Source organism: Protopterus annectens, chromosome 8.part0 (genome assembly GCF_019279795.1).
Source record: "Protopterus annectens isolate FY-2018-M chromosome 8.part0, PAN1.0, whole genome shotgun sequence".
NCBI classification, from domain to species: domain Eukaryota; kingdom Metazoa; phylum Chordata; order Ceratodontiformes; family Protopteridae; genus Protopterus; species Protopterus annectens.
The window spans coordinates 1,984,418,119-1,984,439,922 of record NC_056741.1 but is presented as its reverse complement, the minus strand read 5'-3'; the positions used below and the strand labels follow the sequence as shown (position 1 = coordinate 1,984,439,922).

Genomic DNA, 21,804 nt, shown 5'->3' with positions numbered 1-21,804 from the left:
AGCATGAATTTGCTGAAGGATATTAAGTTTGAAAATCAAATGTCTGCCATCATACCTCTCAACTGTACAGATTTTTGCAGAATGCCCAGATTTTTGACTAATATCTTTGGTCCATTTTTCAGAAATTTGTGCTTTTCTAGCAAATTAGTGGTAAATCATTAAAGACTGAAGTTAGAAAATAATGACAGACAGTTGAGTTTCAGACTTCATGTCCTTCAGAAAATTCATGCTAATGCAACACCTGTTATTCTATTAACTTTCTAAGTTTGTAAGAGCAATATTTAAACATTGTCCTATTTTTGTGCCTTTGTCCCACTTTTATATATGGCTTTGTCCAGATTTGTTGCTGTAAGAAGTTGAGAGGTATGTCTGCCATTATTTTCTGACTTCAGTCCTCAGTCATTTGACAGAAGACTACAATTTTATGAGAAAAGGACCAAAAATATGAATAAAAATTGTGGACATTCTTTGAAAATCTGGACAGTTGAGAGCTATGATTTATATCACATTTCTACAGAAAATGTCCCACTTTGGGGATGTGAAAAGGTGGAAACCTTACTCCCAGTCGAGGTCATTGACAAAAAGCCCACGTTCCTTACCAAACTTGGCGGTGGGGTGGTTCTTAGATGAAAAAAATAATAATAAATTAATAATAATTAGACGAATGCTGGATAGTGGAAAGTATCGCTATTGTCTTGTGCTTAGGACTTTGTATTTAGTGCAATACTGTCCTGTTGTTTACATAATTCTTCCCCTAGTCCTGTAGTAATTTCCCCATAGACTTTATTTTAAGAGTATCCCTTTAAGGCTTTTTAACTCTAAATGAAGCCCGGCTGCCCTTTTGCTTACAGGCTGTAAGTTACAGCCTCGTATGTCCAGCGTGCTTGCTGTATGTGTGCTGGTGTGGTGTAGTTGTACCTTTAAGATCACTCATCCCCGCCCTTTTCATGTCCTCAGTGTAGGGGAGAAGGGTCGCCGGCGAGGATGTGAAGCGACATCCAGACACAGCTAACCGCAAATGCTGCCGGACTCCTAATAAAATCGGGACTGGACACCACCACTGGGCTGAATCCTGCGCTGTAATAAACAGTGAAAGGCATCTATTTTATTAGTAAGATATACGAGCTTTGCATCGATCGTATGAGCACTGATTTCATACTTCATAAGACTGATAAAGCTAGAGTGACAGTTGATCTAGCCATTTTCCAACTTCATTGTGTACAGCCGGACAAGTACGCTCTAGATGTTTCTTTACAAAAGTAGGACTGTAGCCGGTGGGGAGAGAGTAACACTGCAGGGTACTTGCTACCTCTGCACTCGCTTTGGAGCATAGCATACAAAAAGCAATCCTGCACGCTCCTTTTAGGGCGACCAACTTCAATCTCAAAGCTTGAATGAAAGTGCTTTCTTCATGCACAGAGTCCAGTCCCGGAGAAACAACACAGGGAGACCCCAACGATCTGAGCATCGAAGTTTGCACACGAAGAGCTGCAGTAATTAGTGCAGGGGTGGTTTGGCATGCTTGCAGGAGCTCGGCGCAAATGACTGTAAGTGAAGCTGGCAATTAAGAAAAACGGGTCAGGCGATGATCCGGGGATCGGTGTGTTAATGGACTAGTTTCCTAACAATCAGGGGTGCCTCTTTCGTCCCACAGGCTGCCTTGTTTGCTTGGGGTGGCAAGTAGTTGAGGCTGAGAACATAGGCATAATCAGCTTTCATTCAGGGTTGATTAAAGGAAGGCTTCCACCTGCAGATTTACAGCCCTCCCTAACCAAACAGCCTCCGTGTTCTCTGGGAGGGTGGTCGGATTTGTTTTGAAGTAGCCTGCTCCTGCGATTCCAGAGTTGCCCTGCCATCACCGTGGAAGTTCCATCATGGTTGTAGAGGTAGCCTCCAGGACTGGTTGCAGATGGAGTCTGGTTTTAATGGTAATTGTGGCTCATTGTAGAACAACTAAGGCGGCAGATGAGGACTTCAGTGAAGAGGTATGAGTCACGGAGTACCGTTTCTTTCTTTCTTAACTAACCTTTGTGTCCTGGTTTGTGGCTTGCATGAGCTATCTAAAGCGATGGGAAAGATGGGTCAGATAATGTTGCTTGTCATTAGTCCAGTTTGAAGACTCAGACATAGGATGTACTTGCAGTAGTTAAGTAAATTTGCATCACATGTAGTTTGTTTGAATGTCTGTGTTGATATCAATGATTTTTCTTGATACCGTTATGCCAGTTTATTGTCTGTCCTTAAAGGTATTAAAATGCAACTGAACTGTATTTCACCTGTTTTACCAACTGTCTTTTGAAATAATAATAAAGGGGATCCTGATTTGGGGACTTTTTATAATGCCTTGATCAGATTCATCCTTGTTTCAGCTTACTAAAGTTTTTTTTATTTAATCAGTGCTGAGATCATGTTACATCCACTGTACTTTAAACACTTATGTAACATATGTTAAAAATGAGGTTTTGCTATCAGTACATTTTTTAACTGAAATGTGAGTCTTCTTCCTTTAAAATTTTTACTTACAAAACTCTGCTCCTTAAAGTTACGATGTAAACCTTAGCAGTCATGTTACAGTTTCCTGCTGCAGGCTTTGTGCTCCATTCATCAGCTGTACTGTACTATATCACACCTAATCCTTTTTGTCCTTTTAAGAAATTCATTGAAATTGTTGCAGTGCTTTGTTTTTATACTTTTCTTGTAAATATAACAGAATATTTAATATGATGGCAACAATAAACAGATTTGGGGAGAACTGTAGCAACTGTAAAGTTTTAGCCAGTAATATATACAACTCTTGGACTGCACTAGACTACTGTCACAGTTGTTAGATGTCATATGTTTCCTGTCTGTGTGTTTAGAAAACTGGCTTATGGCCCCTCCAACACAGTTCTATTAAAATGTACACAGTTAGCTTATGTCCCCCTCCACAGCTGTAGTAAAACATAACTTCTGTAGATTATTTGTGTTTGATAGTATGAGCTTTGCTACTACTTATGCTAATGAAATGCTGTGAGGGGCTGTCACCAGAAATTATTTTCAAAGAACAAACAAATGATAAGCGAGTGAATATACAGAAGTAATAAGCAAATAAACAAAAATGAAGTAAGTACTATTGTTAATTATTTTTTTTAGATTTTAACTTGAAATTATTATTTGAATGAATGTGATGTAAATGTGTCAGTATATATGGGGATGAGAAAGTGTGAAGTCTTGCGGATGTACAAAGAACAATAAACACTTGCGAACTGGTGAAAAACAAAATGATGGTGCTGATTCAGGTCTGGGATAATGTATCCTGTGTCTCTTTCAAACAGCAGCTGGATGTTATGTTGTAGCTCCCTGGTTAAAGCCTATTGGTCACATCTCTCAGGGTTCTGCAGTTTGATCTTTGTGGAGTTTGCCTATCATCTACGTTTCCTTTTGGTACTGTGATGTCCTCCCACTTCTAAAAACATGCAGCTTGATTGGCTACTCTAAACTGTTCGAGCGTATTGTATTTACTCTTTCTGCAGTTATTCATTTCCGAAATGGGTATCTGAAGCAGTTTGTCACTTGCCCAGTTAACAAATAATAATTCTCTTTGAGGTCAAGACTTGCAAATACATGCAGTTCTACAGTGGCTGTGTTTTATACTTGGTAGATCAGATAATGCTAAAGATGAAATAGATGTGATTTTTAGGCATTCCTCCAACTTTATTAGACTTGTGATTTAGAAGAGCAAGGGGTGGTGTGAAGTTAAACACTGTATATTTTCTGTATGCTTTTCTGTTAATAATTTATTTTGTAATCCACATGTTAATCTATGATTTTTTCAGAACTGAGGCAGTACACCAATTTCTATTTACTGGATACATCAGTAGGGTAAAGCAGACTGTTGATGGGAATTGCCTTGTACCATTTATGTTGACAGGATTAAAAACAAATCTTCCATGTGTGCTACCCTGAATTTATGAGTGGTGAATTAGAATACCACCAGAGTATAGCCTATTGATCTCCTGACCTTATTTTATCTAATCTTATCTAATCTTAGCAGATCTTTAAAATCTGAAACATATTTCTGAAACTAGCGATTTAAAATTTGATTCTCATTGTTATCGCAAATTTGTGTTACCAGTTTCCAGTTTATCATTAAGTCAAAGTACCGTTGATTTAAAGAGTGAATGTGGTGCATAGCTCTTAATTATATCTGGTTATACCTCCTCATATTTTTACCCTGTACCTATACAGTTTGTAAGTAATACTTGTACATTTGTATATAATGCAGATATATTTTTAATTTTGTTTTTCACCTTGTATATAATATTATGTGTGCATTGTGTTTACCCCCGGGGCTGAGACTGAAATAGGTCCAATAGGTCAGTGCATTCAAAATTAAGTAAATCATTTCCGATTTTCTGATAAATCAGATTCAGTGAATAATGCCAGGCGAGTTTCATACTTTTTATTTTTCAAGAAAAATGCACGTTGGTGCAAAATCTGATCTATGAAATTTTTAAGTGAATTAGAGTAATATTTCAAAGTTGTCCCTGATTTTTGACTTTTATGTCTCATTTATTTTTAGCTTTGTCCCCGATTCTTAAAGGCAGCTTTCTGTTTGTTAGTATAGCAGTCCATACCGCTGTTCATTGTTTTTGCATTTTTGCCAAAACTGAGCTCCTTAGGTTATTGGCTGCTAATTTTCGCTTTATGTGCTTGAATCATTACATTTTACTAACGTTTGATTCTGTATAATGGGAATTTGATCCACTGATGCAGACTGCACAGTTTACCTGGCATGTGTTTTGTGAAGAACAGACTGTTTCCCTGATTTATTGTTAACATAAGTCAGTAAAATTTACGTCTAGGGACATGTCTATAAATGCTTATCGTTCATTTGATGGTCTGACTTTTAAGTAAGTGCTTCAGATTTGAGTAGTTATAACGTTTCTCCTTCAAGATACTAATGAAAGTAGCTTCTCACATACCGGTGTGTAGTATGGCATGATTGATTGTCACACATTTCATTTGTAACCATTTCTCCGAGATGAATCCCAAACAAGACAACTTTGATAATGTTTTTAGGTAAAAAAAAAAAAAACAAAATTTAATTTTTATTATCTGATTGTGTACCATGCCAATCATTATAGTTCTTTTGTGTGTGTGTGTGTGTGTGTGTGTGTAAAACAGATAATTCATTAGGAAAGAAATATTCATTTTTTTTTGAGTATGATGTAGGAGAGTACAGTGGAACTAGTAGTGTCTGTCTGCCCCCTCCATCATTTGTTTCGAATGTGGTTAGAGTTTGTCAAGATTTTGTGCCTAGATGTTTTGCTGTCAATATTTTTACTGTCCATCTTATGTTTTAGAGCATTTAAGGTAATCTCACAAACATATTAAGTGTGTGTGTGTGTGTGTGTGTGTGTGTGTGTGTGTGTGTGTGTGTGTGTGTGTATGTATGTTTATATATATATATATATATATATATATATATATATATATATATATATATATATTTATATATATATATGTGTGTGTGTGTGTGTGTATATATATATATATATATATATATATATATATATATATAGGGTTGGGAGGGTGGCCTAATAGTTAAGGTGTTTGCCTTACACACAAAAGGTGCAGGGTTTGAGTCTCACAAGGGATAATTGGCTAGGCTTAAATTGGCTCGCAAGGGCAGTTAGCCTAGTACTAATCTATGAATATATATATATCTGTGTGTGTGTGTGTATATATATATATATATATATATATATATATATATATATATAAAAACATGTGTGTGTATGTATATGTATGTGTGTGTGTGTGTGTATATATATATATATATATATATATATGTATGTGTGTATATATGTATGTGTATATATATATATATATATATATATATATATATATATATATATATATATAAAATGTGTATACATATATGTGCCACAGATTTGGAAAACTGCTCTAATTAAATCAACTCAAAAGATACCTTTCACATCTGCCCAATATCAATCGTCCCAGCTCTAGGCAAACTTGTAGTAAAGATGGTCGATACCTATATACCCAACTCTCTCTAAATCCAGCAGTACCACCTGCTCTCCTCCAAACAGCCTGGATGAAGTACTATGATAGCACTTTGGTCCCTGACTAATGATGCCCTGCAAAACACTGATAGAGGCCTGCATACAGGTGCCCTATTTATGCACCCAACAAAGGCATTTGACCTCATTGACCATCATCTTTTCCAAAACAAACTAATTGAAATTGTCTGTTCATGCACCACTCCCTGATTTAAAAACTTCCTCACTGACAGACACTTCAAAGTTAAAATAATATCTTTGCAATCAGAATCTGCTGCTATTACCAAAGGTGTACAACAAGAATCCATTTTTGCCCCCTCCTGTTCTCCATATTTATTACAAACTTTTTTTGACCTCCCCATCTCCCACTCATCCTCTGTGCTGATGACATGCTAATTTACTGATCAGGTCATTCTCACACCAACATTCAGTGCCAGCTCCAGTCAAACTTACATGAGCTCCAGCAGTGGCCCACAAACCATATACTACTTCTGAGCCCCTCCAAGACCAAAACTATGATTTTTGGAACTTCACAGAAGCAAGCACCTGACTCTTTAACTGTCTTTGACTTGTACAAATATTCCATAGAAACAGCCTCCACCTTCAAATGCTCACTCTACTCAGTGTCGTACAGATTGCTTAGGGATGATATGTGTCTCACCTACAAGGCAGTTATGGACGCTGCCATACTAGAGATGCTCCATATCCGTAAGTCTAACTCCTCATGCACTACCCGTTCATAAGGCCTGAACCTAATATGTGACATTAACAAAACCTGATGGAGGGGCAGGTTTGTCTCTCAGAGGCTGCCCCGTCTCTGGAATAGACTTCCCATACATGTCAAACAGAGCACCTCACTGACCCTCTTCAAGTGCAACCTTGATGAGTGGATGGGAAACCACAAATTCGTCCCAAGAGTTCCACCTGTGTCCCTCATTGGCAGGTGCTGACTGAGGTTTCTTTTTGCGGATAAACTCTTGACTGGGCTTGTAAGGGCCCCAGGGCCATTTGCCTGGTATCCTCCTGTGATTCTATTATTATTGCTCGAGCAGTTGCTAAACTTTTATTTCTATGTAGTGAGAAACCAGCCAGAGCAGTCATTGGCAAAGTTGTCCTTTCTCATCTTGAATATGGACTTCCCATTTGCACTTCTAACTCAATGAAAAACACCTCCATACCCCAGACAATCTCTGACAGCATCTATAGATTCATTACAAACTTGCCTCTCCTTGAGCATCACTGTATCACTGTAGAAGAAGCCAAATGGCTACCCATAAAACAAAGATCTAACCTACTGTTAGGATCCTAACTCTACAAACTGTTCTAACTACAGATATTTACTACCCTTTCAGCTAAACCTCCTGGGGGGAGGTCCTCCTTATATAAACTGATGCACTGCTCCCAAGTCACATTACCACTAGGATCAAACATCACAACACTGCACATGTGCTGTCCTCTCAGGAACCTAATTTTTGGCAAGCTGTTCTCTTCCCATCGACCCAAAGGAAATTGATATTATTACATATAATATGAAACAGGCTCATATTGTGTATGGAAATGGCTCTTTTTCACACCAGTAAAGCTAAACTCCCCTAGCTGTAGTGGGGTTTTATTTGTCTGCACCAGCAAAGATTTAAAGTAAAAAAAAATATGGACATCCAGGAGCAATGTAGCTGAAACACCAGTAATGTCCTTAAGGGATCATTTCAATATGTCCCATGGGCCTCCACTACAAGAGGTCTAAGGTAGTACACAGTGAAGACTCTAGCTTTGCTGGGTCCTTCTTGTAGTTTTTACTAATTATTTACATACATGCGTAGAAACATATGCACATACAGGTGTGTGTGTGTGTGTGTATGTATGTATGTATATGTGTGTGTATGTATATATATATATATATATATATATATATATATATATATATATATATATATATATATAATATATATATATATATATATATATATATATATATATACATATACATATACATCTATTATGGAAGGTTAATGCAGCCAAGGTCACTACTGTTTATAAAAAAAAAAGAAGTGTTTTATTTTATATAACTGCAAATAAAGCAGTTCTCTCAACTAAGTCGTGGGGTTTAATTCATAAATACCTCTGCTTCAGTTTTACATTGCTGGGAAACAGTCTGCTGTGGTCGCTGTCTCTCTGGGTTCCTTTGGTGGAACAATTTCCAATGTCTTCAGTGTTGTAGTTGATCTCTCTCTAAGAGCTTATGCACTGTACTCCCAGTCCCTTTCCTCAAAAGGCAAATGATCCCTGCCTGAGTTTTCTTTAACCATTTTTTAAGCTCCAGCCAACAAATCAAGAATTGTAACTACAGTTACGAATACAACTGGGTAACTGTCTATTATTAAAGCTGAAAGTACAGTTTAGTGAGACGCAGACTACATTTAAAGAACTATTGCTCTGTTTACCATAAATTCTTTATATCACTGTTATAAGCACTATTCGTACAAGTAGTTACATAATTAGACATGGTTTACACCACTATTTACACATATCTGGGTCACTTGTACTCTTCTGCAGGACTTGTATGCATACATCCCTGGTTCATCTAAATTTGACTGTAATCTCTTATGCTCAAACATTATCAAAAGCCTTCAAAAGAATACCTCATCAATGTACCTGCCCCTTCCCTTCCTGGTCAAAACCATCCTGTAATTACCTTTGGTGACCACTGTGCCATGTTGTACACCACTATCTTGGTCACTTGTACTCTTCTGCAGGCCTTGTATGCATACATCCCTGGTTCATCTAAATTTGAGTGTGATCTCTTTTATGCTCAAAACATTATCAAAAGCCTTCAAAGAAGACCTTATTGATGTACCTGTCCCTTCTCTTCCTGGTCAGAACCATCCTGTAATCACCTTTTGTGGCCACCATGCCATGCTATACTTTGGGGTAACATTTGCCCTGAATGTAAGTTATATTTGCTGAACATGTTCTACTGGCACAGTACTATATCATTATCTTCTGCAACAACCTGTGGATTGGACTGTTGTCCTGTTGGGCTGGACTGTCCTGCCTAGATGAGCAGTTCCCTGTCCTTTACTAGATCATCACAGCTTCCCTTAGCAACAGGACATTTGTATCTGTGTTAAAGAAGACCTTGATTACTCCCACTCTGAAAACGCTGGTTGTGATTTCTAACAGAGATGTCATGAGGCCAAGATATTACACTTACTCTGTACGAGTTGTCCTGGCTACCAGTTTTCTATTTTTAAAGTGCTAGGCCTTGTCTGTTTGGCTCCACACTGCTTGGGATTTCCTTACCTGCAAGATTGGCTTGCGCAGTAGTGGCTACTTTATTTCCTCCACTCAGGGTTTGGTGGCACTTGTGGAGGTGTGGTTCGAATTTATCTCCATTTGTACGTTTGGTATTCTAAAGCCATACCTCTGGAATATTCTGTCTGCATGTGTGAGGGGAACCTCCCACACTGAGCAGATTTAAGTGCTCTGTTAAGAGTTACTGCTCTGAAATGGCCTGCTATGAATTGACATAATATTCAGTAACTAGTGTTTCTATAGCCTTGATTACGTGCTGCTTAGTTATGTGTTTATTTGCATTTGTTTGTTCCTATTTTATTGAGTTTTATATTGCTTTTAAGTCCCTGAAAGTTGCTGATGCATTGTACATTCCTTTTATGTCTTAATGTTTTAACTTCTGTAAAGTGTTTAGCTTATAATAAGTTGAACGTCTTTGCTAAACATGAAAAAAGTTTCCTCTGTTTTTCCTTGTCAAATTGCTTGCACACAAAGATCATCTAACATACTAAAAGTAGAAATTTTGTGGAGTTTCCATTGAATAATGCAGTGTTTACAGTTCAACTGTAATTTCTTTAATTTTTATCTGATTTGAATGTTTCTGTATGAACACGTGAATATTTGAGGAAATACAGCACAGTCACAGCTAATCAATAATGCATTTCCCATACAGACTGCTTGCTAATATTGAAATAAGTCTTTTGCAAGGTGGAGGGTGCCCATGCACCCCATATGGGAAATAAGCTGTCTACAACCACCAGACTTGTATATACTAACTAAACTGTTGCACGACAATGCAGAAGGGAGAATCACACCATTAAAATCAGCCATATTGCATAAAACATGATCCTCCTTTGCCTTAGAAACTCACTGTTGATCTGTGATACAAGGATTTTACCCAGCTGTATTTCGATAGTTAGTTAGAATCTTGTGACTTGCTCCTGTATCAGCTGTATAGTAAGTGATTTGAAAAGGATTACTGTTGTAATTGAAACATATAAGTGAGTTCTTACAGCCTGTTGACCACCAGTTCCTTAAATTATTGGTCTCCCAGGGGAATTTCTAACATCTTTGGTAGGCAGTAGGCTATAGGCAATTATGAATCCTGAATTATCGAATTTTCTTTTTTTAGTGATTTTTTTTTTTTTTTTTTTTTTTTTTACTAAATATGCATTTTGTTTACCTATCAGTCAGCATAGATAAAGAATTATAATTTATGAAATGAGTGTCTAGATGATGTATAGAAGTTCAAAAGTTATTATTGCCTTTGTTAATTTAAACATGCTGTCACCTTCATCTCCCTCTTATAAGTCGAGTGTTTGGTGTAATTGATGGCTAACTTATGGGCTGATAGATCTGTTTACTTATATTGATAATGATATTTCTTTCAATAGATGTATCTTTGTGTGCCAGTAAGATGTGCAGTCATTAAAAAGTGGACTCTGCTTTGAATCTGTCCTGCTTTATTTGAATGTCTGTTAAAAATGGACATTTCTTTGTGATAACTCCAGAGCAAGCACCATATGCTTTTATATTATATCCAGTCTCTGTTTATGTAAATGGTCTGCTAAACTATTTTGAACAGTATTGATTCATGCCACTGCAGGGTACCACTAATACATGACAGCGTACTTGAGAGTGAGATGGTAAATCACAAATATGCCAAGGTGGGACCTGTGGCTAAACAACAACCTTTCAAACACTGCAATATGAATGAACAAAGCAATAAAGTTGTCAGTACACAAGGCCAGCTTCAAAATAAAACACAAAAAAGCATTTTTTGCAGGTATCCCTCTGCAATTCCCATGTGCGAGCTGTGCTCTTTACACCATTTGCATCTCTAAATGTACTAACACTAAGATTGTGCAACCTTGCATTCTGACTCATTTCAGTGCTAGCTGTTTAACTGGCATTTGTTTTTTTTTATTTATGTGATGACCCACCACTGGACCAGTAATCATGGAGCCTCAATCCTCACCACTAACACCAGTGGGGGATGTACACTGAGAGGATGACCGGTACATACACAGTATTTCCAGATGCAGCTCTCTGCATCAAGTTTATTTTCCCTTAAGAGCACACAGAGACCACAGTCAGTCCAGGACTAGTTTTTCAATCTTTTTCCACTCCCCACTGGCAGAGCTATAGAGTTGAGAACTCAGCTGAGTGGCCAAGCCAAGACCTCTAGCACCCTCTCTGTCCAACCAGTGCTTCATGTCCCTGCCCAAGTAGCTGACCATCACACACTCTTTGAGGTTTGATTTACACACACACACACACACACACACACACACACACACACACACCTGGGAAAGGCTGGGACAGGTTTACTAGCTATGCTCCCTTTTACTCAGACTATATGATAGTTATCATTGCCACCAGCCACCTCCTTATCAACTATTTTAAGGCCGTTAACAAAGGGGTGTCCAGTCTTACTGTGAATTGTTACTATCAATACTAATGGTAGTTTGACCAAGAGCAAGGTTATTAGGAGTGGCCTACAGTGTCACCAAATAAATATGCAAGTACTCTCAAAACGTAAGTATGTCTCACAAAAATCAGCCACAGTAAAAGGTTTACATATATTTAATAATAAATAAGAAAAGAACAAGACAATACTAAATATATATTTACAGTGACATCAGAGTTTAAAATCACAGGAAATATTTAAAATAACATTGCAGGACAGTCTCAAATAAATAAAGAAAATATCTTCGCTACGCTTTCTATATTCCTGACTATATCTAAGAGAATTACTATACCCTAGTTAACTTACTTAAGAGCAAGGCAGATGTGGTGAATGGATCTTCTCTAGTTGTTGTTGTTGTCAAGCCAAAGACAGAATACAGAATGCTGTGTCTCTCTCAGAGAGTTCTCAAATTAATATCTCAAATAGCACTGCTGGGCTAACTTGCAGAATGACATGATTTCTTGTCATTTGACTCCTAGTTCCCAGACCCAAAAACAACCATTGGTGGTAGCTGGTAGCATTTAGCATCTACCTATATAAAATACATAGATAAGGGCTTTTCCTCAGATCTTTGATAGATGCTGGAATTCATAAAACAGTAAAACATTTCCAAGACAATCCAGAAAGTTCCCTAGTTTTAAATATTGTCTCCTTGCTGCCATGAAGTAATTTAATTTCAACTATTTTTATGAAATTTACTAGACTAAGGTTAACCTCTTGTGTTCCAGTTTCCCCTGTTAAAATATGCACATTTCTGTTCTGTTCCAGCAGGAACACTGTGGATTCATCTTTACAAATTACAAGTTGTTGAAGTTTTTTCCAGACATCCTTGACAAAATAAACCATTTTCAAGAACTAGTGTCAGATGAAGAGTAAACTTTATTTGGTTTCCTTGTGTAGTAATACATTTTTCCTCAATGCAAAAATGGAAGAACTAGAATAGATGACTGCAGTCAAGAAGAGATGTTATCCATAAGTGGCAGTTACAAACACTCCATAAAATAGACTTCTTTACTATGAGGGGAACCAAATAGAAAATGCATATTGAGTAGTAAGAGACTTTAAACGTCTGCAATTTTCTAAGCCAGTGTGAAAGATATCTGTGGAGATTCCTATACCGTCAGTACTTGCAGTGAACTGTGACACACAAAGTATAAGTCTACACTTGAGGGGCAGTGGGCAGCCAGACTTTAAGGTTAGCATAACAGACTATGGGTTAACTGCTTTTTGGAAACCTTTCTGTGATGTTTTACTTTTTAAAGATTCCTTCTTGGGACAAGCTGCAGCCAATTTTTTGTTGTTTCGTTTGGTTGCTACATTTGGCAAAAGAGCAGATATGAGCCACAGCAGGACCAAACCACAGATTCCAAGATGTGTTTAGTGAGTTAAAGAATCATTCAGAGTCCAAACAAAATATATTAAATATATAATCTCTGAAGTGCAAGACGGCAAATACGTATAGCCATATTATTATACTAACTTAGGGGCACTAACTAAAAAAACTGAGTTTACTGAGGTTAATAGAAATACACCCATAAAATCTCCCACTTCCTCTCCCTTCATGCAGGATCTGTCATAGGGAAGGGTATCCTTTTTGTATCAATAGAGTACAGAGTTCCCTTAACAGTTTCAGCTTCTTGGAAGAACACTACAACCTTCCAGTCAGTTACCAATCAAGTATGTCCATTCATCAGCAACTCACTGAGGTGCAAACACCACTGCCACACATTCAGGAAGGCCAACTAGATTACCATCAAGCAAGAGATGTCCTCCTACTTGTCTCCCAGGATTGTCAAGAGTCCAAGTATTTAGAGAAATACCTTCAACTAAATAATTTTATTTCTAAAAACAAAATAAATCCAGTTCCACATCCTCCTCCTCCTCCTCCATAAAAAAGAGACTCCAGATCATTCCTTTTATAGGTTTTATTGGGATACGTGTTTTCACTCTTGTAGACTTCTTCAGATACAGTTCTTATATCTAAACTTTATATGATTATGATGCTACTGTAAATACTGTAACAGAGGGGACATGGTACATTGGTACATTGTGGAACAATCCAGTTCTACCTGACTGGCCTTTCACCTTCTAAGAATGAATACATCAGAGAGGATGTTAGACCCATCCTCATTTGTGTTGGGATGATCACATGTAGTACTTGGTGAGCCCAGGTGTCCCAGCCTTGGAACTCTGTATATGTTGCTAAACTTTATTGACAAATCCTCTGTTACTTTAAAGTCTGCTCTTTTTTATGTATAAACCCATAATCAATTAATTTTACATGCATAGTTACCACTTTTAATTTTACAAAATGCTTTACAGACATTTTTTGTGGTCAAGAAACAACACTATGCTATTTTAACAAACCATTTGCTGTTTTGGCATTGTAGTCAGATGTTAGTTTCAAGTTACTTGATGTTCATTGTAATTTTCAGTTTTTCTGTTTACTGATATTAAGACCTATTCAGTGCCACTTTAGTTGGATCTGACCCAGAGACTAAAACTCCTTTGGTTGTGGAGGGTTTAGGCAATCTCCCTTAAGTGACTAAGAGCCTGCAGGAAGGCTTAATAAGCACATCATCACAAGTTATCAAGGCTGGGTGTGTTGAAATAAATTCAGAATTAGTGGATTTTGCCATACGTCTAGCCCTGCAACCCAAACATGACCCACAATTTTGATTTATATAGAGGGTGATTTACAGACTTCCTTTGTCCATCAGAACTGACTGCCTCTGTCCACCAAAAGGGTCCCAGAAAGAAAATCGAACAGAGAGATTGTGCCTAGTTTATGCAGCCACTGACCTATCTCTGGACTGCTGTACTCAAGGATCAAATAAAAAAGAGAGCCTAAAAGTCATTTTCCTCAATGCCTGAATTAATATGTCAGCCCCAAACAATTATTGTCAGAATAGGTTTGTGTGATTTGAAGGGCATTTTGCCATATGAAGACCTCAGAAAGTGGCTGCTGAATTCTTTGACTCTCTGTTGTTCTTCCTTTTGATTTTGCCCTGCATAATGGAGAAGTGAGGTAATGGGTAGCTACTAGTTTCAAAAAGCAATTGCCTTGCTGATAAACGATTTTGAAGGATTAGACAGAAGACAGAGTTAACACTTTATATATATATATATATATATATATATATATATATATATATATATATTTAGTGTCATTGTTTGAAATGGATAAATATGGCAAAAGGCAAAGCATGGTGCTGTGAAACAATACATATGAAAAGATCTTCTGTTCTACAAAATAATCATGGCAGAGCCATCATTAAAGGTGCTGTCATTTACATTATTTTGAAAATCTTTGCACTGGCTAAAAAAGGTATTACTCATAAGTAAGTAGTCTATGCTATCTGTTTTTGTTTTCACTATACTAATTGGGTATGTTTTGCTGTAAGCTGATACACTTCCAGTTTAGTATTAGTTTATTTTGATGATGAACATTCTGACAATACTGATTGCATAATTACTGAGGTAAAAGAATTAAGTAGCACCGTTTCATTTATTGTAATTCAACTCAAAGATGTAAAAGTGAGCTTTTTGTTTTACATTTCTTAATGGCTACGTAAGTTTGTAATAATGTTAGGGTTGTTGGTACCCAGTTTCAACTTTTGTGCTTTGCAGATTACTGAGAAGAACTATTAAGCAATTTTATAGGATGCTTTCTTGAAAAGATGAAGACTATAGATAGTGTAGGTGATGGAAGGAGTGTGGCTTAATTTTTCTGAGAACGCTTGTTTACTATCACATCATGTGGCTACATCCTGACAAGGGCTATTTGCCCCCTACGTATGTAAAATATGCCAGTGCCAGTAAATCATTAAGACTAGTCGTCTTGTATATCATTCTCTTTACTCTACTCTTTTTTTCCAGTGGATAGAATGATTTTTATTAAAAACAACTGGGAATCTTCTACTGATTTCTAAAGGCCATAGCAGAGTACTTAACAATGGTTCTTTAGGGTGAATAATTATGTCAGTGTCAACTTTAAGGTGAATATTTATGTCAGTGTCAGTCATGTTATAGAATGTTCTCCTAGCCCCTCACCAAAAAGGCATGTATGTTCACTTTAGGATAGTGATTCTGAAACTGTGGTCCATGGACCCCTGGGAGTCCTTATGATTTTTAGGGGTCTGCAATGAAAATTTAAAAATGAAAGAATATATATATTTAAAATTAGGATTATTTAATTCAATAATAAGAGTTTTAATTTAATAATGCATTATTTGTTCAACATGAATTCGACAATCATCTGCAGTCAACTGCACTGTACACAATCTGTGTAGCACTGTGACTACAGGTCATGCTCACTTTTGCTACTGCGCACCCTGAGTTCAAGTGACTGCATGGCTGTTACTGGATTATGTAATTTGATTATATGTTGTTTGTGTTCATTTCTATTAGTATCATATTAGTATTGGTTTTCTTGGTATATCCGTAAGTTCGTTTGAATACTGAAGGTAAGTTAAACAGTTTTGTTCATCTCTTTCATGACTGTAAATTTTTATTGATATTTCCATAGTGTTTAAGTTATATTTTATATTCCAGGAAATAGATAATTGGTTGAAGAGCAGTATGGTAAAACATTTTGAGAACCATTGAGAGTTATCTGGAGAAGATGACCTTATTTGGTGTCAAAACATGAATAAAGACTCCAGTACTCAAGACACAAAAATATCCAGCCAAGTACTGAAAGTACGGATTTATAAGTACTTCTGTTGATAATGTTGATAAACCTTTATGCATCAGTTGTTATGAAGTATTATTGAATGAAGCCGGCAAAGCTTAAGTGTCACCTTCAGTCAAAGCATAAACAATATGTTGGTAAGTTGATTGTTTTTTTTCCAAATGAAATTGAAAGAATTGGAAGCAAATCAAAAAATTATAAGAAAAAAACGCAACTAGTGCAATGAGCAAGCCGTTACTGCATCATATGAAGTATCTCTTCTAATTGTGAAGTCAGGAAAACCCCATACAATTGCCTAAAATTTAATTTTACCTGCCACAAAAATAATGGTTAAGCGAATGGTGGGGAATAAAGCTGCCAAAGATTTACAGTTAATTTCGTTATCAGATACTACAATTTGTGATCGAATCAGAGAAAGGTTAACAATATTTTACATCAACTGATTAGATGCGTACAAAAGAGTCAGTACTTTTCATTACAACTTGATGAAAGCACTGATATTTGGAACAATGCTACTTTGCTTGCTTGCTTTCATTCGATATGAATTCCATGGTAAATTTAACAAAGATTTCTTATTTTGCAAGTCTCTTCCCACTCGCACTACTGGGGAAACACTTTTCACTTACTTAAATGATTTTATAAAAATGAATGCACTAAGTTGGTCTAAATGTCTTGGAATTTGCACTGATGGCACTCCTGCTATGACTGGAACAATAAAAGGTATGAACAATTTGATTAAAAAGGAAGCACCAAATGCAATCTGGACACATTGTTGCATCCATTGTGAATCACTTGCTGCCCAAAAAATGCCAACTGATTTAAAAACAACATTTGATGAAGCAGTACCTATAACAAATTTTATTAAGGCTCACCAGCTAAATAATAGGATTTTTCAAGTTTTGTGTGCCGAATTGAGAAGCTATCATAAACAATTACTTTTACATACTGAAGTTCATTGGTTGTCTCATGGCAAGGTTTTGAATAGCTTTTTTGAACTTCATGATGAAGTAAGAGCCTTTTTAATTGAGAAAAAAGTTTCCCTTTAAGAGAATATTTATTTTTTTTCTTGGCCAGTAAAGACTGCATATTTCGCTGATATTTTCTGCTACAACAAATTAAATTTAAGTCTTCAAGGAGCTACTGTAGACAATTTTAATGTTAAAAATAAAATAGAAGCTATAATAGAAAATGTAATTATGGGAGAATTGAGTGAAAAGGAATGTCTTCGATTCATTTTCAACTTTATCTGACTTTTTACAAAGTCCCGAAAAAAAAGTAGATCCAAAAATAGTTGAATTGTTTATTGAACACTTGAGAAGTTTAAAAGAAACCTTTAGACTTTATTTTCCTCCACCACAATGTAGTAAATCTGGATCGGAGATCCATTCAGTTGAGAAAAAGATAAAATCAATGATTTAATAATCCCAGAACAAGATGAATTGGCATCGCTGTTGTGTGATGGCCCTTTAAAAATTGTTTTTAAACAAAACAGTCTTTCTGACTTTTGGTTGTTAGTAAGAAACATTTATCCAAGATAAGCAGAAAAAGCTCTCCAGAAATTATTTCCATTTTTTCCCTGCATATCTGTGCGAACGAGCCTTTTCCACGTTACCTTGCCTAAAAAATCAACAGCAAAATAGACTGAATGTTGAGCATGATTGAAGAATGAACCTGTCAAATATTGAGCCTGATATTTCAGACTTGGTGGAAAAGAAACATCATCATTCATCACACTATCTAAATACAAATAAATAATTATTGTTTACATTTTTTAATTACAGTGTTTTTGATTTATAATTTGTTTAATTTATAATTCATTAAAAATAAAACTATTTTTTAAAATTCAAATGTTGCTTTATTAAATTTATATTAATTATTAATTAATATCTGTCTAAAACACATTACAAACTATATGGGCCCACCAAAATATTTCCTTTATAAAAGGGGTCCTCCAGCTTGCCAGATTTTGAAACTACTGCTTTAGGCAATAACATTCGCACATTGTCTGTCTACGGGATGTGCACTTTTATGGTAGAGAAAAAAGTTTTGTAAACAAGGCTGTGTGGTTGGTGTAGTCTCATCCTTGACTCAGAGGATGAGACGAGTTTTTGCATAAGTAGAAAGGAGTGCATAATTTCACATGAAAAAGGTGGTGTCTACAAGAAAGGGAAGACGTTTGTAAAGGTGCAGTAGAAGGCTACCAGTTTACTCTAGTAGGTCTATCCCTGGGATTCAAAAATGCCCACACTAAATGTACACTGTTCTGAGTGAACAGACAACACAGACATAACTCACACCTTCTTTATCCTAATGTTAGTTTTCCTACTCATATTCTTGCAGCTTTAAATATTGACAGGGATTCATAAAGGCTACCACAATGTGTAGACTACATATACAGTTAGTGTAATCCTTCTGAGTAAGAAGCGCAAAAAATGTGATAAGAATGTTCTTGAATAAATATTGTGTACACTTAGAGTAGGCTTTATTGAGTCTGGCCCTTTGTCTACCTCTGGTAACAAATTTAAGGTGATCTGAGTAATATGTTTGTGTTGAGGAATGGGTGACATTCCATGAGGGCATGGCAATATGAATAAGAAGCTGGTATTTTGTTTTGGGAGGAAACAAGGTTCAATGAGGGCTACAGAGTTATGTTTTAGCTACTGATAAATATCTGCCTAGATATTTGACGGGTATGGGTATGGAGAACTCGGTCAAATTTTTCATATATTTGCCTGGAAATGGCTGTGCATATACTTCAAGTAACTTCATAGCTCTCAACCTTCCATCTCCAAAATGAGGAACACTAGCCTTCATAATGTGGAACAGATGGGCAAAATGTGGAACACATACTAATTGCTTGCTAATAACTTCAACCAGGAAGGTCATAGGATGGTTAAAGTATGCTGTTCTTTTTAATAAAAAAGATATTCTAATGAATTAATATGATTTTTTCCATTTGCTATGAATATCGGTTAAAAAAATTCATAACACTGAATGTGTGACGGACCCTTTCAGTTTGTCAGTGTGGAACACTGAGGAACATGAACTTTTTAAGACCTCAAATGAGGTACATTCTTCGTAATGAGGTTCACTTGAGAGGTATGAATAGCTTGTTCAGAATGAACCCAGGGCGGCTTCCATTTGTTACAGATGTTCAGATGAGTTCTAAATAGTTGGATACGTGTTTTTAAAATTATATTCAAGATGGCTGTCCAGAAACTGCAAAATCATGTGGTCTAAAAGAATTGGATTAAACCCATGACTATACCTGATTTCAATTTAGCCTAAAAGGGGTTGACAACACATCAATTATCCTAGTTGTCTCCCATTTATATTTGTGGGCAAGAAGGCAATAAGGAGGACATGAAAATGTAGAATGTCTCCCCTGGGGAGGAAAAAAAACAAAACAAAAGGAAAATAAAGTAAAGCTAGATTTCCCACTGTGTGATTCCTTAAACCTCTTGTATTAGAGGTAATATGGGATGTATGCATATGACCCTTTAAGGACATCAGGTGTTTCAGCTGTATGGCATTTCTGAATGTCTATGACTTTTTTCTTTTTAAGTCTGTTTATTGACAAATTCAGGTCAATAAAGCCAAACCCGTGTAGACTTAAAAAGAAAAAAAAGTCATGAACATTCAGAACTGCCATGTAGCTGAAACACCTGATGTGCTTAAAGGGTCATTTGCATGTATTTCATGTTGCCTCTAATACAAGAGGTTTAAGGAATCACACAGTAGAAGTCTAGCTTTGCTATATTTTCCTTTTGGGTTTTACTGATTGTTTTTTCTGTGTGACCTTTGTACTCATTGTTTTAGCCCCCTGGGGAGGAAAGAAAAACTTAGAAACAAATGGATTCTGGCCATAATGAATGAGTACTGAGGAGAGACCTTAACCTAGAAGTAGAAGTATAATAAGGTTCTTGAAGCTTCCATGGTATTTGGAGGTATTTAGCCCCACTGTGACCTGTGCTATACATGTGTGTCAGCCATTTGTAAAAGGTGCAACCTGTGTATCATTGCTGTCATATACATCATAAAAGATTAAAGGTGTGTACACATGTTTGTTTAATTTTATTTAACTTGTGTCTTTTGTTGTTCACACTGAAATTAACAATTAGCAGAGCCAAAAAATACTCTGTTATAAAGACTGGAAATCCTCTAGGATAGGTCTTTTTAAACAGGAATTTTGGGGTGAGGGTTTATTTGCCACCTTAAATAATAAACCCTCACCCCAACATTCCTGTTATACAAAGACCTATTCTCAAAGATTTCCAGCCTTTGTAACTGGGTACATTTTGGCTCTGTTCCTTTTTTGAATTTCAGTGAGAACAACAGCAAGGCACAAGCTAACTATACACTGTTTTGTTTTATTTTAATCTCTTATGATGCATCACTGATAAACAGGTAACACCTCTTAACAAAAGTCTGAGATACATGTATGCTGTAGTTTTAAACTGTGTTAGTGCTTTTTTATTGTTGGTGGAGCTTTGTTTGTAGTTATGTTTCACTTGTTAAATTTTTATGATCAAAATGTTACACCACATATATTTTACAATGTGGAGTTACAGCTGTTATATGAAGTTTGGAAACATTAATAAGAAATGTTTAAAAAAGTTGTGCTGTTGTAAAGTTGAAGAGTGTATACTTTATTTTGTGTCAAATATAAAGTATACATGTTTGTAGATTTGTTATGAAAGTTTTGTCAATAAGATGATACCGAAATTTGAAAAAATGCTGGGTAGTCATTGAATTAAACATGGGTGACTGTAGCCAATGAACTAATTGTAAACTTCATGCAAAATATAAATAGAGATATAAACATTGCTAAATCCAAAAGAATGCACTTGGCTCCACTGCTAAACAGTATTTTGAGATCCTACAGGACACTTGTTTACCATATTGCTTGAATTACACCAGTCTGCTGTTTTGACATAGCATAAGCACCATTTACCCAGTGTAAACCAGAATAAAGGACAGGTTGGATGGAGTGAGAACATGCAGAAACAGACAAAAGAAGAACAACGTAGAAGATGTATGAAAGAAGAAATGAAATGACCACTCATTTTTCAGAAAGGACAGATGCTTGAGTACATACCACTTAAATTAACTAAAAGGGCCAGTGCAGTGAACACAGTAATAAGCAACATATACTGTTGCCAGTCCAGGAGATATAGACCCTTTCTCTTAACAACTTTTTTGATCAAAATACTGTTATGGAAAATGTACTGAACTTGCCTTCAGTCTGTCTACTTTTTAGTGAAACGTTTCTTTAGCCTAACAGT

General features: G+C 36.2%; 1 protein-coding gene across 1 annotated transcript in view; it reads left to right on the top strand.

Moving 5' to 3' along the window:
* The first annotated feature begins 898 nt into the window (after positions 1-898).
* MMP15 (matrix metallopeptidase 15) overlaps positions 899-21,804 on the top strand; it is an 826,700-nt gene continuing 805,794 nt past the window's right edge. The window contains exon 1 of the mRNA XM_044081528.1: positions 899-1,985. Coding sequence (XP_043937463.1) covers positions 1,875-1,985 — 111 coding nt within the window. The 5' untranslated portion in view covers positions 899-1,874. The remainder of the gene's footprint in view (positions 1,986-21,804) is intronic.